Raw genomic sequence first — 25,632 nt, 5'->3', positions numbered from 1 at the left:
TATTTATTTAACTATTTTTAAAAGTAGCCCAGTAAAGTTTAAGTGTGATTAATATTTATTGGCAAGACTAATTATAAGATTATGTAAACAAGTAGTTATTAAGTAATACAATCACACAAATATGCAAATGTGTGCATTTTTAATGCAATTATATCAACCATCATATAATACCAAATAAAAACCAGTCTTTTCTAAATCAAACCTTCCTTCAAAGTATATTTTTGCTCAAAATTCTGGAGACTTTTTTCTTATATGAAACTGATGTATTAACGCTATTTCTTTGCTTTTTTAAGAAATATTTGACTATACCACAACTTGATTTACTTTCTTTTATTTATTTAGAATTTAGAGGATAATAAAAACACCAGGTTTTCCACAGTTAGATTGAAAATGGAAAAAAAAGAAAAAAACAAATCACGTGTTGCATAGCAAATGTACAGATTTAGGCAGTTAGTAGCTAATTCTCCAAAAGTTTCTTGATTATTTTCTTATGTAGAGGGGTCTGCGGGTCCAGGCAAAGTTTGCTCCCATTCTTCAGCGAAGCTCTGCCAATGAAGGGAGAAGAGGCGCCTTTCAACGGCAGGTTTTGGACTTGGCGTTGGGCTGGGAGGGGTGGGAGTGGGTGTGGGTGTGGAGGGGAAGCAGGGAAGCGCAGAGGAAGCAGCGGGTGTGCGCGCGGAAGCGAGCGCCAGGACTCACATCAGTTGCGGGGTTGGGCAGTGGAGTCCGGCCTTGATCACCTCCAGGCTGGTGACGTGCTTGGGACGGACTCGGGAGGTGGTCCTCACACACACGCAGCCCAGGTCCCGAAGTTCTCCTTCGGGGTCTGCTGGGAGTTAACGGGACGGGAGAAGGGGTGTGACTAGGAGAATGGCAGAAGGTATTTTAGGCATCTTTCTCGCTGCGTTTGGCCTCGTTTCCTCATCCAGAAATCATACCTTCCTCAGAAAGCAGTATTGATGACTGGACGGTAAAATGCACCGGGCAGTGCTTGGCACCGTGCCCGCACACTAGCAAGACCCCAATAAAGCGTACCGGGTGTCGCAGGCGGTGGCATCCCGCCCCGGCCGGAAGGGCTCCCTGACTCCCCGCCGCTCCCGTGTCTCCCCGCCCTACTTCAGCTCTCACCTCCGGCGAGGGCGACCGCGGCCGACAGGAGCAGCAGGCCCAGGAACAGCAGCCCGGAGCTGGGCCGGGGGCGCGGGGCCCGGCGGCCGGCGCCGAGGCTCATGGTAGAGGCGCGCGCGCGGGTTCAGAGAGCGCGGGGACGTTCGCGCTGGGGCTGCTCAGGCCAGTGGCTCCCAGGACGCTCCAGGCCCGTTTTATCCCCGCTGCCCGTCCAGTCCGGAAGCCTGGGGTGGAGGATGAGGAAGCTGAGACAGTTCTGGGATGAGATGGGCTCTGGCCAGCCAAGATTGGGGGAGTGGGGGAAGCCCGGAGTGAGCTTCTTGGCTGTGAGCTGGAGCAGCAAAGCACGCCGACCCGAATTTATGCACATGCACATTTGTGCAGCTAGGAACAGCAGTTGCACCTCACACCATGTATGACTTCTCTGTTACGTGTTGTCACAGAGGTGCTGTACCCACTGTGCTGCCATTTACCCAGCCTGTACTTCGGGGACCCTGAGAGTTAGCTTGCTCCCCAACCCCCAACTGCCTTATCAAGAACTGCTTATTTGTTCCTGTCTTTCTTAGGGGTTGCCAATTAGTTGAATTAGTCAGCCCTATGTGGTAAAGAGGTGTATCATTTATAATTATTTTGTGCTAGTAAAACGTCTAGACAATGACTTGGTTCTGCATTTCACAGGAATGTGGAAGGCTTCCTCCGTTTCTTGAATGGGATCCTCCGGGCTCTATCAACCATCATCCAATATACCCTAGGAAGCAAGGCCTGTTATCCTCATGTATCCTCTTACTTGGAGAAAAAGCGTAAAAGCAGTATGCAAATCTATTATTTTTGTAAAAATGTGGTGCCTTGAATGTTTCTCTATTGGGCTCAGCAAAGAAGAGAGGCCAAGAAAGAGAGTATCCAGGCGACATGTCCCAGTGTCTCCTGTGACCTGGACCGGGAACTTGGACAAGGCAAGATGGGCAGCAGGGCTGGGGGAGCAGTGACGCCCTCAGGATGACGCGGCACATCTGGGAGTTGAGTGTGGACAAGAGGATGGATGGTAACGCCACAGAGTTCCGCGCAGGAAAAGTGGAGAAATCACTATGGACCGTCATCCCTTCCTTGAAAAAGTATGACTTTGGCTCTTGATCAGGGCAAAGTACTCCCTCATCTCAAAGCCAGAGGCTTTCTGCCATCCCGATTCACACTGATGAAGGGCTTCAGGAGCCCACTGTGTGGAACTAGGCCTTCTGAAATGCTCAGCAGAACCAGGCTTCTACAGGGATTTGAAATTTAATATCTGGGCTTAGAATGTTCTTCCTCTTACTTCCCCACCACATGCCCTTTCAACTGGCTAATTCCTATTCATATTTCTGGTGTCCACCTAAGTATCACTTCCTTAGGAGAGCCTTCATTGACAGCTGAAGCTAATGGTGTTTGGTGCCTGTTGTGTTTTGTAACACCCTCTGCTTTTCCTTTTCTCACAGAGCATACAAACACAAACATGTATTATAAACAGAGATGTGTGTGTGTATTTTAAAGTGTGTGAATGTTTTCTTTTACTAAATGGAAAGCTCTGTGAGGTGAGAGATCATTATGTTTATCACCATTCTAGCACACTGGTAGGGACTCAATATAAAGTACTACATTAGTGAAGATAATAAATGTTGGAATGATGATAATGAGCTTCAACTTCTTAAGGTGTCTCTGCATGCAGTTGGTGCATACCTCTATATAGACTGTGTCACATACTGTCGTGATTATTTTTCAACCTATCTGCTTCTCCTAACAGACAGTGATCTCTTCAAGGGTAATTCTCTGTGACTTATGTGGTTTTTGAATATCTAGCATCCAACACAGTGGCTGTCAGAATATATTGCAGTTTATACATGTTTATGGAACTGAAACTTGACCCCAAACTGGGTGAGCAGCAGAGGGAATGGATAGAAAGGGTGGTTTTGGATATGAATGGGCAACCTACTGGATTTGTATCTTAATTACAGATTTCAGTATTTGCAGTGTGAAGGGACCCAGGAAGTAATAAGTGGCAATTAAATCATTCTTTCTCTGCATTAAATGGATATTCCAGTATGTGCACACAAAGTAAAAGACATTTATTTTAGGTGGCATTAGCATAGTGTAAAAATTGTGCCATGTCTCAGGAGCTGTCACTGTCAGATTTCAGTAGGAAACCGTTACAGAAATGAATGAGGTATCTGAACTATCTTGAATTACTGGAGCAAAACTAATGAAAATGACTGCAATCTGAATTTACTGCCTTTTTACATGTTTATGTATATTTTTGTTAGCTATTACTTAATATACGCATTTATTTTGTAAATGAAACATTGTAAGGTATTGAGCCTGTAATGGTGAGGAGATAATAAAGGAGTCCTTAATATGTAAAGTTTGTGAACTAAATGCTTAATACAGGAATGTTCCCCAAATTCCATGAACAGGTTGGGGTAGGTGAACTTTTTTCTTCCCCTGTAACCATCACAGAATATGCAGTATGCCATTTATGTATCAAGTCCTATTGTTGTGTCAATAACATTATGTGATGTATAATGTAATCACTTCATTAGAGAAAGGAGAATCAAGGGAAGTGGTGTGCTATGGAGTTTTAAATCTCCACTCTGTTACCTACTTAGTTATCTGATCTTGAGGCAAATTTCCTAATCTTGTTGAACTTCAGTTTTCTTCTCTATAACACGGAAGATGCTAGTAGTAATGATAAGTAGTAATTAATATTTATATATGGATTATTGTGTCACATTCATTTTTTCTGCACTTCAAATCTGTTAACTTTTAGAATTTTCATATCAACTCTATGAGATAAGCAATATTGTTATCCTATCATAGAGATGAAGACATTTTGGCACAGAGAGGTTATACAACCTGCCCAAAGTTACGCAGCTAGCAAGTGGTAGAGCTAAGTTACCCAGTTATTCTCTCTACAGAGAACATGCTTTTATCCAGATCACAGTTAAAAGAATTACTTAATTCATGCATGCAAACACTTAATATGCTTGCATATTAAAAGTTATTAATGAAAGTTAGTTATTATATAATACAGATAAAAAGATGGCACACATCACTGGCATAGTGACTTTTGTTGACCATAAGGTGAAAAAAAAAAAAAGATAGTTAAGGCTTTTTGACCCCAACAATTCTGGTCAAATCAATAATATATGCTAACAAAGCAATAGCAAATTTTGATTTCATGGTAATACTTCCGTAATAGTGTGGGTGTAAATTTAAGAGATTAAGAAATGAATGAAAGTTTTATTGATTTACCAGGCTATATAGTACCCTGGTAAAGTTTCAATTCTCTGTTGTACTTATTTGCAAGGCTGATTCTTGTACTAAAATTGAATCATGTAGATAGTAAGTAATGGTAAATATGTACAAACATGCCAGGTTAAAACACTTAACATCAAGTAGAAGCTATATTTTTATTATTATTGAACATACTAGAGTTGATTATGGAGTATGTTAATCTTTTCATCATATATATAGTTTGCTTTACTAGTATTAAACATATACACTTTAAAAGTAAATAACCACTGCTTACAAGACGTACATCCTACAGTTTTATTATTTTTAGGGTTTGAAGCCTAAAATGAACATTTGAAAAATCTTTCAGAGAATGCTTTGCAACAAGACATCCTAAGACTAAGACAATGAAACACTCTTAAGTCCCTAAATATATTAACAAACATTTATTGAGCAAGTGTTCTATGATGGGCTGTGTGATTTCTAGTATCATCAACCATTATGGAATCTGTTGATCATGATGGCATATCTAGTTTAATAGTAAAGTAAAGCAAGATAAGTTAACACAAATGTATTTGGAAAGAAATTTTTGAAGAAACGCAAAGCACAGTACCATCTTTAGCCAAGAATTAGGGAGTGAACCGCGTATTATATTTTAAAACTAGGCTTGCTTACTTTCATCTTCTCTCTCTGTTATCTATTAACCCACATTCTGGGGATAAAATGTGACTTTTGAGACAGAGTGGGGAACATATCCAAAGTTTAACACAGTATGAATACGGGTGCTGGATAAATAAGAACTCTACAAAGTCAATACTTCAAATTCCTACCCTTCCTGGGAGATAAAAAGGTTTGAAAGAAAGTGAACATATCAAGCTGCTGACCCACCACTTTCCAAAATTTTCTGGATTATCTTCTTGATTTTTGGAGCTTCTGGGTCCAGGCAGATTTTCTTCTCATTCTTCAGTGTGGCTCTGTAAGAGAATAGAATTATCTTGAGTACCCTGGCCTGGCTGTCAGAAAGGATCCTTGGGGCTGGATAAAACAGTGTCGGTGAGGATAGAGGTGGAGGGTTTCCCTATTAAGGCAATGATACTGATGCAGAGACTTACATCACTTCGACTTGGGCGCAGTGGGGTCCTGCCCTGATCACCTCCAAATTTTGGATGTTGCTGGGGTGAATGCCAGAGATAGTATTCACACACATGCAGCGAAGTTCAGTGTACCGCTCATTGCCTGGACTTAGAGCTGTGGTAGAAAGTATGAGTCTATTAATGGTCACAATTGTTTTAGGGATCTTATCTATTGACTTGTTTCCTCAGTCCCCTTATTCAGTAGTCGTACTTCTCTCGCAAGGCCATTGTGAATATGCTCTGGAGACCTTTAGTAAAGTACACTAGCAGAATGCCTGACACCGCATGATTAAGTGCCATGGGACCCCTGCATTGACAGTTGTTAGTATAAAGACCTTCTCCAGTACCCAGAGCACCCGGATGATCTTTCCCCCCAGACACAGCTGCAGGAAAGCAGGGACTCTACCTTCGGCTTCCTCTAAGTTCCTCTCCCATTCTCCGACGGTGGAGGAGGCCAGCGGGGTCAGGAGCAGTGACAGAAGCAGCACCTGCAGGACACGAAGCGGGCTGGCGCTGGTACAGGAGGAGGTGCTGCTGGGTCTGGGACTCATGGTGCAGAAGCTTGAGCCTGAGCTGCTCCAGAGGCCGGGAACCTCAGCGTGAGGGGAACTGCCGTCCAGAAGCCTGCAGCAGAGTGGCCCTTCGTGCTCTACTGATGTCTTTTATACACACACACTCCCTCAAGGCGAGTAAGGAGAAAAAAGATAGGGAAAGAAGAAGTGAAGATTTGGGGACATAAATGTGTAAGCGTGGTCAAGTTGTGCCCGACCCAGATAAACACCAGGCAAGTCAAACTTCCTGCTCAATTTCATTTTATCCTCCCCTTCCCAATCCCACTCACCCTCTCGGTGTCTGTCTATCTCCTTTACACAAACACAGCACTCTACCAGGGGAGGCAAGAACTAGGCTTCAGTGCTACACGTTTTCTTTGTATAACTGTGTAATGTGCCCTGCCTTCCCAACAACACAACTTACTTTACAGGCTTAACAGAGACTTTCCAAGTACCTGAAAGCACAGAGACATGGCCCTTGGAAAAGAGTTATCTTCCCTTTTTGGTTGCCATAGAAAGTAAATGTTCCTAACCTGATGGTTGAAAAATGTTACAATTTTTTTTGGAGTATGTGGATAAAACAGAAGCCATCAGAGGCTCACTTTGCATTTACAATTTTGCATTTATTTGTTTTGTCTTCTAAATGTATTATTTTTTGTAGTTTCATCTAGAAACTAGAAGCAAAACTCATCCTCCCTTGTGTAATAAAATAAACTACTGGTTTTTACTCCCTAAGTATCCCCTAAAAAGCAAGACCCAGCATATTTAGTTTTCCTCTTATTTTTATTCTCACAGAGAAATATGTAAATTACTGTAAAAGATTCATACACCACAGATGTATGTGAAATAAAATACAGACAGCTTCCTCTTCATTCCTTTATATCCCCACTTTCCAGTGGTTCCTGCTGGTAACAATTGGCATTAGTTTCCCATCCTATTTGCATTTACACACACATACACACAATACAGAGAGGTAAACATAAAGTTCTAAAATATATATATAAATGGGAATGCTATACAGCTTGCTTATGCCCTTCAGAAAATATGTCTTCCACATCCTTTCATGCTACCTCAATGTATTTTTGCTCCATTTTTTTAATGCCTGCATGTTCTATGGCACAGGTAATCATTGTCTTTCTGTCTTCTTGGTCACTTGGAGGGTGTTTACAGCTGTGTACTATCAAAAATTGCAATAAACTCTCTGTTCCTCAATTCCCAGACCCTAGTTAAAGGTCTTGTTCTCAAACCCCAGATGATATAGGCAAAGCCCTCAGTGATAGAGATGGACCTACACATTGTACACTGGCTTATATGTTATTGTCTGGATTTCTATCCCATCAATAGGTTTAGCTTCCTCAACTGGACTATATACTTTTGAAGACAGACCATGTCTGAGGTTTCTTCAATGACTCATGTATCCTATAGCATGTAGGATAACACAAAGTATGGTGGGGTTTAAACAGTGTTAGAGAAAAAATCAGTGAATATGTGTCACATGAAGGTAAGTTTCTCTTTCCTTTCCAGCCAAGCGCAATCATCAAACCACACTCCGCATGGCTCAAAGTGCCTGTTGTATAAAAAGGTGGTTTGAAAGGCTGGGAATAAAGGATGAGATGCTGGCCCCAAGTTGTCTTTCTGCTACAATTATGTACAAATCTTACATAATATTATTGAAAAGTTTCATTTTGTTGCTTATTTTTTTATACCTTTAAAATCTAGAGGAAATTTTCAAAATATTTAAATATACAAAATTACTTCTTGTCAAGCAAGTAGATACAGTAAATAATTTTTTCCAAACTTTTTTGTTGTTTTAACTTCTAAGGCAGTCTTCCCTGAGGTTTAACAGATACCGACTTCACCAACTTAAGTTCTTAGGTCCTGCTTTTTAATGTGTTCCTTATTTTTCTCCACCCCATTTGTTTTCTTCTTATAACTTACAGTCTAACTGTAAAACATGTTGAATCAAAATGATTTTCTACTTTTCCCAAGCCAGAAATTCATAGTCTAAGAAGCAAGTTTAGGCTAAAGATGAGTACATTTCTAAGACCTGAGACGTGGAATGAATTCAGAGAGATTCTCAACAGGAAACAAAACAGGGAGAGCAAACTTCTTTCTAGTCCTTCCCAAGGGATGACTTTATAGTCTTTCCCATTAGTGCTATAGAAATATTGTTACTTGGCGAATCAGATATATATTTTTTCAAATGTAAGCTAAAAACCCTTTCCAGAGCAAGATATAAAGGTTTTTTTTTTAGCATTATTCATAGTATCTTTCTTTCTCTGTCTGTCACAACCCCTCCCACTGCATATTTATTCGCTTCATGGACACTTTTCCTTCATATACACATTATTCAAGTTTCTTCCTGGTTCATTGATTACCAGGAAAGAGGTAAGGCATAAAGCACAGTATCATCAAGTCATTGTCTTAATTAACAAATGCATTTTGTCACAAAAGATACCCTGTCAGCAAGGTTCATGAGGAAGCATTAACAAATTTCTTGAGTCACTAGAATTTCACAAGACTATTAGTGCATATTTGAGGTAGTTGCTTTTTCCTGGTTTTCATTTCTTCAATAAATATTGATTAAGTATCTTATGTTATGTGCCAGCCATTCCAACATTTTCTTCACTGGGTGACCTAGTCATTTAACTATCCTTTTTTTTACAATTGAGACCTCAAATATTTGTGCAAAGCAATGGGAAATAAATACTAATTTACTGTTACTACTGTGACTCCTGCTAACTTATTTTACTGTCATTACATCATTTACTTTGATTTCCATGAAAAGAAACACAATATGGACACTGAAAACTGACTTACAGAAATGGGTAAAAGATACATGTATATCTTTTTTAAAAAAAACCTTTCATTTAGAAAGGCTGAAATGATTGTATGCTAATTTGAATAGCTAGGGTATATAAGAAATGACTTGAAAATTCCCTTTTGATGTCCTTGAAGAACTGGATTCCATTAACATATGCCTTGTTCTTTCTTCAAACCTGGAAAAAAATACAACTGATTTCTCAACAAGTGGTTTATTCCTCCCTTTCTCATATTTACAAATCCTTATGATCCCTTAGACAGTTTCTTCCAGAATGAATTTTCCTCTTCTTCTCAAGCCAGCCCCAGAGGGTTCACCTTTACAGGCAATGGGGCCAGGACAAAAGGAAGACATGTGAATTTCTTCACTGAGAGAGTAAAGGATATTTTAGTATCTGTTATTCAGTCAAGGAAGTCAGTTTATACAAAATTACACATTTAAATGAATGCTAGAAAATTAGCGTCAGGGTTCTCTGGTTTTAAAATAACTTGACAACCTTTTTATGGATCTTACATTGTCACCCTTTTTTGTGTGTGTGTGGTATGATACTATATCTCTTTTCCTTTAAGCTGTTGTAGAAATAGAAGAATCATTCAGGAAGCTAGCATGTTTTCTAAAACTTAAAACAAAACTTATCTGCTAGCCATTTTAAAAGAAAATATCTCGAGACATTAGAGGACCATTATCCATTAAAATTAAGACAGCTGTTAACTGTGCCTTACATAAAGCATTTGGAACTGACATCCCCTAAGTATGAAGGAAATAAGCTATTACCTGCAAATAAAAGCAATTGGTATGGAAAATCCTAGTGATAATGCAATTTTGAGTCTGTTTGTAAGTCTCCTTCCTCTCCTTCCCTTCCCTCTTCTCTTCCCTGTCCTCCCCAGCCTCTGAAACCATAGTGAATCACCTAGAAGCCCTTTCAGGATCTCTGGGTGGTGCACCACAGCTTTCTCCAGGGAGCTCACAATGGAGGCCATCTCTGGGCATAGCCTACAGAATAAGGGAACTGTCTCACCCAAAGTTATGCCCACTCCCCAAAGGGATAGCACACATCTAATGTCTGGTCAGTGGGAAAATACAGAGGTCTGCCTCTCTTGCCACAATTCAGAATATCTCTGAAAGGCCATCCTACCTCCGGAGCTTCTCATAGGATCACCTGAATCTTCTGTAATTGCAACTTTCTTTCTACCCAATCTTGCTTCTTTACTTCCTGACAGATGTCAGTTTTTAGAGCATGCCTCAATGAATTTCCTGCACACAGATCTCCTATCAGAGTTTGATTCTAGGGAATCTCACCTAAGAGACTCTCTCCTTTCAGACAATCTGATCTCTTTTCATTCAGCTTCCAAGTAAAGCCTTACCACAGAAAACTGTGTATTTGTTACCAAAAGACCTTAGCTTAAGCTGAAAGCTTATCTATGTAATCTTCATATCATAAGGATCCTTCACAATGCCCAATATATAACAAGATTATCAATAAATGGATATTTGAAGGATGGATATTTATAAGAAGGAAAATATACCATACATGTTGATGATGCTACCACATAAATTACAGAAGATATTAGGAAATATGAACACATTGTTTCCAGAAGCTTTCTAAGAAACACTTGTGGAAACAAATTCTTAGGCTTACTGATAATGTATCCTTCATGCACAGGTAGAAAGAATATGGATAACTGAAAAAATAAGGGTGTTTGAACTATGGAGCTCTCAGTTTTCTTATTTGTAAAGGGGAGTTTGAATTAGGAGACTTGGGAAGAGAAATAATATTTATCAGACATCTATTTTGTTCCAGGATCAGCCTTTAGTGCCTGGGAGATAGGTGTTATTATGCTAATTTTATAGATGCTAAAAAAACTGAGGGATGGAGATACTAAATAAATTGTCAAGATCACATAGCTAGAGGTCTTCAAAACTAGATTTGAAACCCAATTGCTCTGACTTTGTACTGCACCATAAACGGGAAAAATTCATCATTGACTTCTCTTGCTTGAAATGAATCAACTATTTCTCTCTTTGCCCAACCCTAGAGGTGAGTCAGAAATAATCATCACACATTAATGTGGCAGTAGAAGCACATCTATTAAGAACATGGATTTTTCAGATGGTATGGGGTTCCTTCAATTTCTTAATATTTAAGAAACAGGACTCTAGACTTTGTAGAAGCAAAAATTTCATAAACTCTTGGTCTTTTTATGTCATTAATTCACTCTATATATTAGAAGTGTGAACAAGAATATATAAAATTAATTTTGATGACTAAAAGCAAACCAGGAGTATCAGCCAAAATTGGAATCATGTGTACTTTCCTTGTCTTCCATGATTTAGTCAAGGAGGCAAATCAAAATTCCCAGATGCTCTTCTGTCTGGTAAATTTCTCAATTTGTCACATCCAGGAAGGACTTTTGAAATTATGTATGCATGAGAGTTTCCCACAGCAATTCTTTTCTTTATGTGAGAATTAAAACTATGATAGAAAAACAAATCCACTAGTCATATTTTACCAGAGAGTTTGTCATACCTTCAGTAACTGAAAGATTATATCAATGTGTCACACCCAGAGGTGAGAAGGAAATTCTGGTAGAATGCAGGGAATTAATTACACATTGAAAATTGTCTGAATTGGGACAGTAAGAGAGTAGACTTTAGCTGACCTCCTGTTCAGTTCTCAGTGATTTCAGATGATAGTGAGTTTCATATGGATAACAGAGTGAATATAATAGAGGTTTGTATAAGGAAAATATAAGACATATCCCTAGAAGACATATATCAGATTAATTTTCCCCAGATATGTTAGTCCTTAATTTTGCTAGTGGCAGATCAACGGTAATGCAGTAATCCCCTCTTATCCACAGTTTCACTTTCTGTATTTTCAGTTACCCAAGGTAAACCTTGTGAACAGATGACCCTCCTTCTGATATATCTTCAGAAGATCAACAGTAGTGTAATGATGCATCACAATGCCTACACCTACATCACCCTGTCACTCACTTCACTTTATCTCATCCCATAGGCATTTTATCATCTCACATATCACAAGAAAAAAAGTGAGTACAGTACAATAAGATACTTCAAGAGAGAGACCACATTCACATAACTTTTATTGCAGTACATTGTTATAATTGTTCTATTTTATTATTGGTTACTCTTAATCTCTTACAGTGCCTAATTTATAAATTAAACTTTATCACAGTTATGTATGTATAGGAAAAATAACAGTACATATAGGGTTCTATACTATGCATGGTTTCAGGTATCCACCTGGGGGTCTTAGAACATATCCCCTGCAAGGAAGGAGGTAGTAGGATTGGTGAGTAGTAGCTGTCATTGAGGTTCTTATATAGGTTGTACTTTGGTAACATACTATAATCTATTTTCTTTATAGAACAACCAATTAAAGCATTAGCATGACAAATAGAATTCAAGGATATCATACATGAGGACTTAGTCTGTGGTCTATAAGGAAACTAAACTTATATCTTGCTTCTGGGAAAAACAAAGATCTTGAATGATGATAAAGAAAAAAGTAACCAGTAATGTTTATTTCTTCACAAAACATATATTTCACCCATCCAAAGGACATTTACTATGCTTTCATTATTATCAGGCACTTATTCAGTGAGTATTTTGGGGCTGATACGACAAATCAGGGATTGTTTAAAACACAGAATTAAGAGTTCAAACATTTATGGTTATTTGGCTTGCTTTTTTAGTATTTCCCCAGGGTTAATATATAATTCACAGGTTCAATGGAAGAAAAGTCCTTTTTGGGAGAGCAAAAACAGACCACAAAAGCCTAATGATTTTTTTAAGAAAGTTTGAGGCATTTTGTGCTTTTCTATATTGCTAATAAAATGGTCAGCAAACACATCTCTTTTAATTTTTCCTATCTTTTGTATCTCTGTCTTTCGTTCTCTGCTAAAATACAATAATAGAACATATATTAATCTAATTGAATATTTTATATATAAGGAGATGAAAATATGTAAAATAACTTAGGTTCAAAATAGATTTGCTAATAAATGTCAGCAATATAATACAAATACATATCAGCATAAGCATATATAACACATTAATCCAAGTAGGGTGTGTGTGTGTATTCTAATTGGATTAGTCTCTTTCATTTTCTTGCTTTTCCTAAGAATGAACTATTTATGTGAAATAGCTATTTTAATACTTGAGAGTCAGTGGGATTTGTGTAGCCTAGATCACTTGTCTGTTTAAGTACCTACTAGGTGCTAGTCAGTGTCCTAAAGCCTGAGATAAACATGATAAACATTATCCTTGCCCTCATAGGCTTACGGTGAAATTGGAATAAACATTAAGTAGATGTATATAGTATCTGTATACTCTAGAGTTGTCTTAGTGACAAAATGTTATGAAGGAAAGAACATAGTTGTATGAGAGGATATAAGATCTGGTGAGGAGAAGAATCAGAGAGGTCTTATGTGACAGGAAACTGAGCCTGGAGGAAGGATGGGAGCTGGCCAGGAGAAAGTGAGGGGTAGGTGTCACAGATTGAGCAGACTGCATATGCTCTTGTTGGATTATTTAAAGACAAGTAGAAAAGAGGGTAAAGGAATTATAGTGTATTCAACACCTGTCATGAGACAGGTTATTGAACTTAGGACACTATCTGATAACCTGAGGATCAGAATAATTTATTACTTCACCAAGTCAATCTGTGTCAGGTATGGGGGATACAGAGATGAATGACATATGGTTGATGCTCTGGGAGAACTTTTAGTAGAGTAGGGTAAAGAAACCCATAAACAAACAAAATCAATGTAATATCTGGTATTCAAATATCTAGAAGAGACTACTGGAACATCAAAATAGAAACCATGAGTTCTGCTGGAAAGGAAAGAAAAACTTCATGATGGAAGTATTGTTTGAGCTGAGTTCTCAGGGTTGAATAAGATTCCTCCTATAGGCAGAAAGTGGTAAGGCCTTTCCAGGTAGAGGTCCTACCAAATGGAAAGGCATGCATTCAGGAAAGAACATGACCAGTTAGGGAACTAAACTCCTAACTGCAATTATGTTAGGGAAAAGTGAAGTTGAGGTAGTTAGTAATCAGGAATCAGATGAGATAGAACCTAACTTGACATGCTTTGCAATTTTTATTTTATGTCTAGGAGATAGGGAGCCAGCTAAGGATTTAAGATAGGAAAGTCTTACCTATTTGTGTTTTCTAAAGAACCCAAAGGCTGCTGGTGCTATGAATGAGTAACTGGGACAGGAGTGAGCTTGGAAAAAGGTTGAACTAATGCAGTGGCATTGGGAAATGAGGGCCCACCTTGCTGGCCATAGAGGAGCACAGTTAATTTTTTAAATAATGTAGAATTAAAGATAAATAAATTTTTTGTAACAGTATAAGAAAGAAGAAACAACATGAGTAAATTTTATAAATCTTTTATTTTTTCTGCAAAAGTACAATAAACAAATGAGATACACAAAAATAAGGGTAATTTTAGCATAGTAAATGTGATGCATATGTAATTCTTTTTAGCAAAATGATCAAAACCTTAAAAAGATACATTATAGGCATCTATAAATGTTAGTTATGTACTTTTTTTAAAACTAAATGAGTTTATATTTCAATAGTTCCAATATGCTTTCAAAACTTTCAGAGTACAGATCATTAAGATAGCTTTATTCTGAGAAAACTAAAAGTGCATTTCTAAAAAAAACTAGAAATAAGGAATTTACCTGTTTCTTAGCCTTTTCACCTATCCAAAACATATATTTAATGACTAGAATTACAATACTCCTAGTAAAATAGTTAATAAATACCATATAATATCAAAGTTATAATGAGTAAGTCATGACATTATGCCATACTAAGAAGACATCAAATGTCTAAAGTTATAGGAAAAGAATATATTAATCCTTGTAGAACTTAAACATTCAAAAATTCTAAATAAGGAAATATATTCTACACAGATAAATGTATGATACACCCCAGATTTACTAATGCAATACAATTTATATAGCATCCTAGGGTCAAGAGCAAAGAAGTTCTCCAATGTATTGCCAAAGAAATAATGCTAAAATATTTCCTATTCCATGAGAATGAGGATAACAGTTTATCCCCATATACAGCATTCTAATGAAATATCATTCACATATTAAAGTCACAGCCTTTTCAGTAATACTGCAGGACTATATTCTAGCAATACACAGTCACCTTGAAAGATTAACCAGTGATTCCTGACTCACAGTTTAGTCAACTGCCAAAGATTTCAATAGTATAGTAGATAAAATAACAGCAACTAAATAGCAGGAAATACAATGCTGAATACTTCAAAAGCTGAGCAAAAAGCCACAGGGAACAACCCCCCCCAGCACCCCCCACCCCATCTCTCAAAGTGGAGAATTCAGGAAGAAACCTAACTCACTGGAGAAAATCAACCCTTGCTTCTTGCTTCACTGGTCCAGAGACAGCTAGGAAATCGCTCTGTCCAAGAATGGGCAATTTTAGTGCATGGTCCTTTCTTCTAGTTTTTCTTGTTTCCACTGTTGAGAAACGAATTATCAGTTTAACCAAATTTACATACTCCTGTCTAATCCAACCCGTTTTCAAAACACAGAGCTTAAGATCAAAAATACGCAGAAGGGATAAAGGACTATGCTAACAAATAATACATCTCAGTAATGTGTAATCATCTCGGCAAAAACATCCTTAGGCAATTAAAAATAAGATTAATGATACGGGTTTTTCTAGGGCATTTCAGAAAACTTTCTCCTCTTCTAAAAAGTCCTTTTATTTAAGTGTGGTCTGGAATGTGGTGGCCAAATTCCATGCAGAAAATCAGGACCTTGAGAAGTCTGCACCAAAAGAGGGTAAGAAACCACAAAGATCAAAGGGACAGGTACCTGTGCAAAATTTTTTGGATGATCTTCCTCACCAACGGGGCTTCTGGGTCCAGACAGACTTCCCTCTGGTTCTTCAGAGTGGCTCTGCAGAAGGGAAAAGAGGATGAAACCATGGGCCACAGGGGCTGAAGACCCAGGACCAGGGATTTCCCTCCTGTCAGGTCACAGTAGATACTGCAAGGCACGAAGACTTACACCACTTCCACGTTGGGGCACTGCGGTCCCGCGGCGATCACCTGCAGATTACTGACCATTTTGGGAGGAATCCCCGGTGTGGTGGTTAAACACAGGCAACGCAGCTCTCTGACTATGACTGCGACAGGACCAGCTGGGGCAGAAAGAGACACCGTTATAGAGCAGACTGCTGGGTGAGCTCTTCCGCGGCAGGCCCTCCTGGGCCGCGTCCCCGCGCCGAGCCGCTCCCCCGGTGCGCGCCGCGCTGTGAGCTCTCACCGCTGGCGAGGGGACCCCGCGGCGTCAGCAGGAGCAACAGCAGGACCAGCACGCACAGCGAGGCGGACGGGCCGGGGATGCAGGCGGCGCGGCGGGGCGCGAGGCTCATGGTGGCGAGCAGAGCGCGGCTAGAGGGAAGCGAACAGGCGCGGGGATTTGAAGCGCCAAGGCACTGTGGCTTCCCCGGGTTCTCTGCATGCCTTTTATCTGCGCCTGCCCCTTCCCCCAGGCAGGAAACTCAAGCTTTGGGATGCTTGGGAAACTCCCTGGACTGAGAGGGTGAGAGGAGGAGAACGGGTGGAGGGGAGCTGAGGGGGAAGGTGGCAGGGAGGGGCCGCCCGCTCCCATTCTGCAGGGAGCGCGGTGGCCTGGCCCCGCGGCGGCTGGAACTGTAGCTCCCGCCAGAGGTGAGGGGCGATCCTGCCCGGATTTCTGCCGCGGGGCCGGCCCGAGGCCGAGAAGGCCCACTTGCCCTTCGGGCAGAGCCCTCTGGGAGTGCCCCTCGTCTCCATCTAAAGGGGAAGACCTGAACCGAAGTGGTGGGACGTTTGACTCAAGAAAACTCCCTGAACGCCCTTTCTAATTAATTTATTATTATTATTATTCTGGAAATGTACTCCGTGATTAAAACTGCACTAAACGGAAAGACCTTCCTCTCCTGCTTGCAGGCAGGTCATTCTAGGTTCCTCGAATTAGTTCCTGATTCTCTGGACTTCAGCCAGCTTTGGAAGCCAACAGCACGATAAAAGTGTCTCTACTCCCACTTTTAAGTCAGTGGCGGGAACAGGCTCCAAAATCAAATCTGCTTCCTGGAAATCCTATGCTTGCAGTTTAGTTGAGGTGGCTCAACAAAAAAATCTTCAAAAATTGCTGAGCAAATTTCTCTGGGAGGTGATGCCTTGTTTCCTCACGTCTCAACACTGCTGAACTGGAAGAGTCGCGGTCTTGGCTGGGCCTGGGGGGCGGAGTGAGTGCGACTACAGCAGTGCCAGGGCCCAGCCTGTTCCAGCAAGGGCTCCAGGCCCACACGGGGCCTGACCGACTCCGTGTGGAGAAGCTGTGGCAGGCTGATGAGTTTGAGGGGCTTGTCTTGAGGTTTGCTCTAGGGACTTAAATTAATTTAGCAGCAAGACTGCACCAACTCTGGCTTCACTCAGACAACTTCATGGGGGGGAGGATGACTTACACGCACAAATTTCTGGAACCGTCGGCTTCATAGTCAGTGGTGTGACCAAAGCTGTTTCCATAGGCCTGCTTTAATCCAAGTGGGCCCACAGCTGCTCCCTGGATTTGACAGGTGAGCTTGCTTCCAGTTTCCTGTCCCTCTCAGTTCTCTCTTAGCTGTGGAAGTAGTTAGAACACTGAAGTTTGTGGGACTTTTTCATTAATTTTTCTCCCCTTCACCTATTTCACCCAAATTCTGAAGTTTTAATGACCAGGTTTCTCACATGTCTAACTCCATGGCAGGCATGGCTGTGATGAGGGAGTGACATGTAGGTTTTCATTCATAGAAATCTAGAACTTCTTCTAGATTGTGCAACAAGACCTTGTCCTCACAGTAGGTCAGCAAAGGCAATCAGAAACCAGCCATGGAATGAAATTCTTCCTTGTGCCCCGTGACCCTGAGGAATTATGTTAACTCCTTCCCACATCCTCCAGGGCAGGGCATCATCTCCCTTGGTGAGCAAGAAGGGGGTGTCACAGACCTTTAGAACTTTTAGTCTAGAAGGAAAATGAACACATTCTCTGACTGAGGAAAGCTGGGAGGTTTGGCCTCACTTTGTGGGAAGCCAAATGAGAAGTTCTCTATCTTGCATAGCTTCCTGATACCATCAGCATCATACCTGACTTAACTAAGGCAATCCTCTGTCCTGCTGGGAAAACAGCCTGCATAATGATTCTATTGACATTTTAGAGATCACAATATTTATAAATACAAAAGATAAGTCTCACTGATGTGTGTAAGACAAACTTCAAAAATTTGACTAAAACTCTTGGACAATTAAATTCAACTTAACCTCAGGAAATAAACTGTAGTATAAGACTTTCTGGGGGAAAAAAAGAAAGTTTAATGACATAGGTTATTGGGTTTTTATGTCTGTGTATATGTATGTGTGTATGTGTTTATTTAGTCCCCAGAAAGCTATTTTAAATATAAATGGACATATAAATTAATTTTGGCACCAAATGGTAAGATCAGAGAAAGGTCATAAGACATGATTTCCAGTTCCTCCTGACACTCTCATAGATGTGCACACTTCACCTGGTTTGCATTCTGAATCAACTTACCATGGGTTGTTTACAAAATATAAGGCAAAGAAAACATTTTTTTTCTCTAGCTGGCAATTAAGTAATAGAAAGTCCCCACTAGAAGTGGGTTGTTGGGTTGCCCAACCTAATCCAGAGGCAGCATGGAACTTAACCTGGGCTCTCATTGAACTGATTCTGGCCATTTCCCATGTCTGGCTCCTGTGTAGGCATCTCTCATGTGGACCTTATGCAAAGACAGATAGGAATATGGTTGGTACAAAGGCTCCCTGAAGCTGAGACTGACAGCACTCGGTAGCACAGGAGGCAGAGCTCTTTAAAAGTAACTGCTTCTTTATCTCCAATTTAAAGGGAAGCCATTTTCCTTACCTGCACTGTGTCCTCATAGTGGAGAAATGCACTATGTTATTTTGTCCCAAGATATAATAGAACAATCAACAAAATGACAATGACATCTTGATAGCCTGAAAGATTCACTGTTTGTCAGAAGCAATCAGATTTCAGTCATAATACCACAGTGTAACATAACAGGAATTCAAACATTCTTATTGGTTTGCAGCTTCCCTTTTTATTTTTTTTATTTTTTGAGCCTTATATTAATTCTTTGAGGTAGATAAGAAATATTCTCCCATCCCCATTTTTCAGCTAAAGAAGGTTAAGGTCAGAGAAAGAGTTAAAAAGTATAAAATCCAGGATTGGAAGTCAAGGACTAAAGAATTTGCCACAAGAAAATAATTTTTTTAATTGGGGTACAATTGGTATATAACATTACATAAGTTTCAGGTGTACAACATAATGTGACATCTGTATGCACTGCAAAATGATCATCACTAAAAGTCTAGTTACCTCCATCACCATAAAACTGACCCCTTTTACCCATTTTGCCCACCTCCCATGCCCCTTGTCCTCTGCTAAACACCCGTCTGTTCTCTATATATGAGTTTGTTTTTGTTTTGGTTTTATTTTGTGTTTTGTTTTGATTCCACATATGAATAAAAAATAAGGTATTTGCTTTCCTTGTCTGACATTTCACTTACATAACACCTTCAAGATCCATTCATGTTGTTACAAATGGCAGGATTTCATTCTTTTTTGTGGCTTACCAGTATATATATATTCTTTATCCATTCATCCATCAGTGGTCACCCGGTTGTTTCCATGTCTGGGCTATTGCAAATAATGCTGTGATGTACATATGTCTTTTTGAATCATTGTTTTTGTGTTCTTTGGATAAATACCCAGCAGTGGAATTGCTGGATCATAGTATAGTAGGTCTGTTCTTAATTTTTTAAGAAATCTACATACTGTTTTTCCATAGTGGCCTCAGTAATTTACATTCCCCCCAACAGTGCACAAATGTTCCTTTTTCTCCACATCCTCACCAACACTTGTTATTTCTTGTCTTTTTGATAATAGCCATTCAAACTGGTGTGAGGTGATATCTCATTGTGGTTTTTACTTGCATTTCCCTGATGATTAGTGATGTTGAACACCTTTTCATGTACCTGCTGACCATCTATATTTCTTCTTTGGAAAAAGTTCTGTTCAGGTCCTCTACCCGTTTTTTAATCAGGTTATTTTTATTTTTTTGTTGCTTAATTGTATGAGCTCTTTATATATTTTGGATATTTATCTCTTGTAGAATATATGATTTACAAAAATCACTCATTCGGTGGGTTGCGTTTTTATTTTTATGATGGTTTCTTTCACTGTACAGAAGCTTTTTAGTTTGATGCAATCACTAAATTTTAGTTTGATGTTTTTTCTTTTCATAAGAAATTTTTAATGATTTCCAGATTACAAACCACTTTCTTCACAGTCATTAGCAAACACTTCTTGGGTTTCCACATCTAGCTAACCACTTTACTTGTATTGCCCAACAACCATATTTTAAGCTGTTGAAATCCTCAGATATTTACTACTGTTCTTTGAGGCCACAGTGATGTCAAATGTCCAAGAGACTTCTAGGTTAACCAGCCTGAAATTGTCACCTGCTTTCTAAATCCCTCCTTAAGACCAGTGCAAAGTCCTGTCTTCTCTGAGAAGGCTTATTCTGACAAAGCCAATTGAAATATATTCCTTCTACCTTCAGTCTATGAAAATCTAATGTACTTATGTAATAACTAGCTCATGAATCAGAGTTTAATTATTCTTTAATTTTGCTTTTGTCTCTCAAGTCAACTATAAACTCTAAATTCAGCAGTGAGGTCCTGTTCCTTACATAACCTCTCTTAAGTTGCAAGTTCAGTAGTCATCAGTCAATGAACATTCAATGACAGATTTATGATAGTTTTTTATTTTTCAGTGTTCTTTAAATATCAAAGGTATCTTGAAGGAGGAAAGAACAGTCTGGCTTACTGTCATTAATCATTTGAACTCCTCTATTTTGAATTAGCTTTCCTCTCTGTTGAAAACTGTTTCCTGGTTATTCTTAGGGAGAGTTCAAATGATCTTTTCAGTCTTTGGAATCTGAACTATTCAAATCAATGTTCAGAAACAAGCAGGACATTTGATATTAAAAGAAAGAAAATTATACAACTACAACCAAATCACATATTTTCAGTGACATAGAGATTGTTGGAGATAAATGATAAAGGAAAATTCTGATTAAGTTTACTGTGTTGAATGTGAACAGTGTGGGAATATTATTCTAAATTGATCTCTTCTAATAAATGAGAGAGGCCTTTAATTACATGAGTTAGTATATGATCTAGGATTTCTCAAATATTTTTCTAAGTTTCTATTTTCCTTTATATTCACTACTCTTTATATTACCTTTAAGAAATGCTATATGATTATATTAATTAAAGATGTGGACATATCATTACTAGGTTAAGCACATCAAGGATTCAGTATAAGAGTTTATCAATTTAGAAGAGTTCAAGTAGGTGATAGAGTTACTGCTTATATGCCAAAGAAAAAGAAAAAGCCAGGTACTCTTGGGCTGACTTTGCAATATGAAAGCAGCCTGTCTCTCCTTCCACGCTAAGCTTGGCAGTCCAATGAAGATGCAGCATCCTTTAGGAAATTACTTCAAAGTTGCCTCAGCTTTATTGTGAAATGTCAGGAATGTTTTCACTCTTTTTGGTCACTATCTACTTCTCTTTGCTGCCCATTTCAAATTACATCTGCTTGAGAAAGGAGCAAATCAGAGGACCTTGATTGAAGCCAAACTGAGCTAGACTCCAAGTAACCACAGGGGAGGCTTTTCCTTTCTACCTCCTGGGTAGAAGAGATACCTAGGTATTTTTTTGTTCAGCTGTGCAAACCTACAAAAAGTTTCTGTTGACAAGAAATGATACATAGGAAAAAAATAAATAAATAAGTATTAAAGTGTTTAAAGTTTCCCAAAGGACTGGGTTTGCAAAAATAGAAAGCATTCATTACTGTGTTCAGAAATTTGGTCTATGCTAAACAAAAACAAAGCAAAGCAAAACTTTTTAGGGGTTAGCTATTTTAAATAACTTTTTGAGAAGACATTTTTTTTGATACTGCAGAGGTCCTTTATTTAATATAGACTTCAAATACTATATTTAAAAATTGTCATTTGCTATACTGTCTTTTGACACAATTACCTTCAAACCTTTTTTTAAGGAAAATATCCACTTCTGTAGGAACTCACAATAGCTTTCATTCTCAATTGATATGTATTAGAAACTCATTAGTTGCTGTTTTACTAGGAATAACCGTGAAGTATTTGTATGTGTATGAATTATATACTTCACAGATAATTGAAACCTTCTGTTGGTCTCATTTGTCACTACTTGACTAAATTGGAAAGACTTTAAGAAAATGTTCATGAACTTAACAAGTCACACACAGACACCACCATGACCAATACCACCACCACCAACAGTGCTGTGCTCTGAATGTTTATGTCCCCCCAGGAAGCCATAAGTGGAAATCCTAACACCCAATGTGATTGTATTTGGAAGCCAGGTCTTAGGGAGACAATCAGGTCATGAAGGCAGACCCCTCATGAATGGGGTTAGTGCCCTTATAAAAGACTTCCCACAGAGTTCCCTCATCCCTTCCCACTATGTGAGGACACAGCGAGAAGGCACATCTATGAACTAGAAGTGGACTCTCACCCAAAACTTACTCTGCTGGCATCTTGTTCTTGAACTTCTCAGTGTCCAGAACTGCAAGCAATCAATTTCTGTTGTTCATAAGCCACCTCATCTGTATTACTTTGTTACAGCAACCCACATGGACTAAGACAAACACCACCACAATCAGCAAACCAAAGATCAAAAAAGAAAAACCGGACTAGAGTGTACCTTACAGTTGATTTCCTGCTACAGAGTTTTGTCATAAGTCTGATTATGAATTCCTAGTGAACCAGTTTTATGCATTTTTGAAACATTATTTTCATAAGAATTGGGAATTAGGAAATCGATCCCACTGACATAAGAGGTGTTGCAATGCCAAATGAAAAGTCACAAAATCCTAGAAATTCTGGCTAATGTTGGACTGTATGAGTACCTTATTAACCAGATGGGATCTTAAAGTATGTCTTCCCTGCAGAGCAAAGTGACCAAACCACTTTAACAGAATATATTGCTTTGAATCATTTCGGTTTGAAAAAAATTCAGTATTAGTAAATCAGACTGGTAGTCATTTTCTTTGGAACAGAATGTTCCTTGGCAAGAGCTTTCATTTTTCCCTAATTTAAATTTGAGAACCAGACTGATGATTGCTATGAACAAGAATTATGTCACAGAAAAGAGGAAACTAGTAGTCGCTAATGTATTAGAAAAAGATTAAAACTTGTTCCTCTCACAGTGTGCTTATACAGTTTTTTTGTAATAAATGAAAGTCGTGAAAACTTTTCACCAAGTATAAAAATTAGCTTTCCATGATGATTTGAAAATAAAATCTTAAATTGAGGCATTATAATCCATGAAAGAAAGAATTGATAAACTGGACTTAATTAAAATTACAAATTTCTGTTCTGTAAAAGACACTGCCAAGAAAATGAAAAGTCAAGCCACAAACTGGGAGAAAATATTTGCAAAAGATATATCTGATAAAGGACTTCACCCAAAATATACAAAGAAGTTTTTAAAACTCAACAGCAAGAACACATACAACATAATTTAAAAAATAGGATGAAGACCTTGACAGATACCTCATCAAAGAAGATATAAAGAGGGCACATAGGTGTATAAGATGTTCCACATCATAGGTCATCAGGGAAATGCAAATTAAAATGAGATATTATTACACACCTACAAGAATGACCAAAACACAGAACACCGACAACACCAAATGCTGGTGAGGATGTGGAGCAGTAGGAACTCTCATATATTACATATTTGGAATGCAAAATGATGCAATCATTTTGAAAAACTGGAAATTTCTTACAAAGCCAACATACTCACAGCAGACAGTCCAGCAATCAGGTTCCTTAGCATTTACCCAAAGGAGCTGAAAACCATATCCACACAAAAACCTGCACACACGTGTGTTTAGCAGCCTTATTCATTACTGCCAACAAAACTATCTGTCAACAAAAGAAGATATTACAGAACCATAGGCTATATTCTCCATGTTGTACTACCATCCCTGTGACCAACTTACAATATGATTGAGAATTTTTGTGCCCTTTTATCCCTCTTACCCTCCATACCCACTCACCCTAACCCCTCCTCCAGTCACTTCTCAGTGTCTATGAGTCTACTGCTATTATTTTCATTTTGTTTTCTTTTGTTTTTTGAATCCACAAATAAATGAAATCACATGGTATTTGTGTTTCTGCATCTGGGGAAGAAGCCAGTCTTAAAAACCATACATATTGTATGATTCCAGTCAACTATATGACATTCTAGAAAAGGTAAAATTATGGAGAGAGTGAAAAGATGAGTGTTACCAGGGGTTTAGGGGCTAGGGAGGGATAATTGGTGGAGCACAGATAATTTTTTAGGGCAGTGAAACTATTCTGTGTGATGCTGTAATGATGGATACTTGTCATTATACATTTGTCTAAACATAGGCTGTATCACACCAAGAGTGAACCCTCGTGTGAACCATGGGTGTCATGAGGTGCCAATGTAAGGTCATCAGTTGTAATAAATGCACCATGGTGGGCCTGTTGATAATGGAGAAGGCTAGGCATGTGTTGGGGCAAAGGGTAAATGGGGAATCTCTACCTTCCCCTCAGTTTTGCTGTGAGCCTAAAACTGCTCTTAAAATGATTTTTTGTTTTTTAAATAAAAGTTTTATTTTTTTATTTTATTTTTTAAATAAGTTTATTTTTTAAAAATGTTAAAAGCTAATTTTTTAAAAGAAAAAATATGTTTCTTCAGGCATGGATCATTGCTTTGGAATCTATTTATTCTTATGTCACTAACTTCTATGTAAATTAAACAATTTATTTAAATGAAAATACCAATATCATTTTCTTCGCTATAAAACTTGAGAGGAACAAACAGGATAGCTATGAAAACTTCTAAAAACACTTTTTACTTTTTAAATGGAGGTAAAATTTACACAGTAAAATTCATACTTCTTAAATTTAGAGTTCAATGAGTTTTGAAAAATAAAAGTAATTAATCAAGATATAAAATATTTTCAATTCCTCAGTAAATAATGTGGTCTTTTCTGTTCAGTCTATGTTCCCAGGAGGAAGCCACTATTCGGATTTCTAGGTTTGCCTATACTTGAACTTCACAGAAATGGAATCATCCAGTACATACTCTTTTGTGCCTGGTTTCTTTTGCTCAAGTTACTATCTGTGAGATTCATCCATGTTATTGTGAATATTAGCAGTGTATTCTTTTTTATTCAATTGAATATTTCTTGAATAATTTAAGTGAAGTTCTCAGTTGTACAAGTATACCAAAATTTGCTTGTTCGTTCATCTGTGGAAAGACATTTGGATCATTTCCAGTTTTTTGGCTAACAATTTGGCTATTATGAATAAAGTGACCATAAACATTATGAAATATTTTTGTGTTTTGTTGAATACACATGGCCATAAATTTACTGCCCTTCTCATTGAAATGTGATGCCTGTTTTTCCTACCCTTGAAACTGAATTGTTTCTGCAACTGGTTTTGATCAGTGTAATTTGGCAGAAGTGAAGCTCTAATTTATGAGAGAATATCTGAAACTTCCTCCTTCGTCTTTCAGAATGT

The 25,632-nt window shown here is 38.5% G+C and overlaps 3 protein-coding genes and 1 non-coding gene across 5 annotated transcripts; all 4 read right to left on the bottom strand.

The window, feature by feature from the left end:
* Nucleotides 1-292: 292 nt before the first annotated feature.
* On the bottom strand, nucleotides 293-1,423 carry LOC118933343 (platelet factor 4-like). 2 transcript variants are annotated; one of them, XM_036927529.2, is made up of 3 exons: nucleotides 1,129-1,423; nucleotides 700-829; nucleotides 293-545 (listed from the first exon to the last, which is right to left on the bottom strand). In XM_036927529.2, exons 1-3 carry the CDS (start codon nucleotides 1,229-1,231, stop codon nucleotides 458-460), a joined length of 321 nt encoding a protein of 106 aa, XP_036783424.2. In that variant the 5' UTR covers nucleotides 1,232-1,423; the 3' UTR covers nucleotides 293-457. The 2 variants fall into 2 exon arrangements, with proteins under 2 accessions (XP_036783424.2, XP_036783425.2); XM_036927530.2 differs by having other exon boundaries at nucleotides 295-545; nucleotides 700-826; nucleotides 1,129-1,382.
* A 3,267-nt stretch (nucleotides 1,424-4,690) lies between these two features.
* PPBP (pro-platelet basic protein) lies at nucleotides 4,691-6,174 on the bottom strand. Its single transcript, XM_036927553.2, has 3 exons — nucleotides 5,926-6,174; nucleotides 5,499-5,634; nucleotides 4,691-5,360 (listed from the first exon to the last, which is right to left on the bottom strand). The coding sequence occupies exons 1-3, from the start codon at nucleotides 6,068-6,070 to the stop codon at nucleotides 5,258-5,260; spliced, it is 384 nt and encodes a 127-aa protein (XP_036783448.1). The 5' UTR covers nucleotides 6,071-6,174; the 3' UTR covers nucleotides 4,691-5,257.
* A 2,967-nt stretch (nucleotides 6,175-9,141) lies between these two features.
* LOC118933363 (small nucleolar RNA SNORD22) lies at nucleotides 9,142-9,264 on the bottom strand. Its single transcript, XR_005033087.1, has one exon. It is a non-coding gene; the product is annotated as a small nucleolar RNA SNORD22 (small nucleolar RNA).
* Nucleotides 9,265-14,299: 5,035 nt separating this feature from the next.
* On the bottom strand, nucleotides 14,300-16,463 carry LOC118933355 (C-X-C motif chemokine 6-like). The gene is made up of 4 exons (XM_036927552.2): nucleotides 16,227-16,463; nucleotides 15,969-16,101; nucleotides 15,774-15,857; nucleotides 14,300-15,413 (listed from the first exon to the last, which is right to left on the bottom strand). Exons 1-4 carry the CDS (start codon nucleotides 16,333-16,335, stop codon nucleotides 15,395-15,397), a joined length of 345 nt encoding a protein of 114 aa, XP_036783447.1. The 5' UTR covers nucleotides 16,336-16,463; the 3' UTR covers nucleotides 14,300-15,394.
* Nucleotides 16,464-25,632: the final 9,169 nt, after the last annotated feature.

This window comes from Manis pentadactyla, chromosome 5 (genome assembly GCF_030020395.1).
Source record: "Manis pentadactyla isolate mManPen7 chromosome 5, mManPen7.hap1, whole genome shotgun sequence".
Classification (NCBI taxonomy): Eukaryota; Metazoa; Chordata; class Mammalia; order Pholidota; family Manidae; genus Manis; species Manis pentadactyla.
Note: the sequence above shows the minus strand (reverse complement) of the source record. Positions and strands in the feature narration are given on the sequence as shown.

Coding starts and splice junctions, on each gene's coding strand:
- LOC118933343 (XM_036927529.2), bottom strand. CDS start 1,231: ATGAGCCTCGGCGCCGGCCGCCGGGCCCCGCGCCCCCGGCCCAGCTCC. Junction 830..1,128: donor CGCGGTCGCCCTCGCCGGAG/GTGAGAGCTGAA, acceptor GTTAACTCCCAG/CAGACCCCGAAGGAGAACTT. Junction 546..699: donor TGCCCAACCCCGCAACTGAT/GTGAGTCCTGGC, acceptor CTTCATTGGCAG/AGCTTCGCTGAAGAATGGGA.
- PPBP (XM_036927553.2), bottom strand. CDS start 6,070: ATGAGTCCCAGACCCAGCAGCACCTCCTCCTGTACCAGCGCCAGCCCG. Junction 5,635..5,925: donor GAACTTAGAGGAAGCCGAAG/GTAGAGTCCCTG, acceptor TTTCTACCACAG/CTCTAAGTCCAGGCAATGAG. Junction 5,361..5,498: donor TGCGCCCAAGTCGAAGTGAT/GTAAGTCTCTGC, acceptor ATTCTCTTACAG/AGCCACACTGAAGAATGAGA.
- LOC118933355 (XM_036927552.2), bottom strand. CDS start 16,335: ATGAGCCTCGCGCCCCGCCGCGCCGCCTGCATCCCCGGCCCGTCCGCC. Junction 16,102..16,226: donor GCGGGGTCCCCTCGCCAGCG/GTGAGAGCTCAC, acceptor TTTCTGCCCCAG/CTGGTCCTGTCGCAGTCATA. Junction 15,858..15,968: donor TGCCCCAACGTGGAAGTGGT/GTAAGTCTTCGT, acceptor TCCCTTCTGCAG/AGCCACTCTGAAGAACCAGA.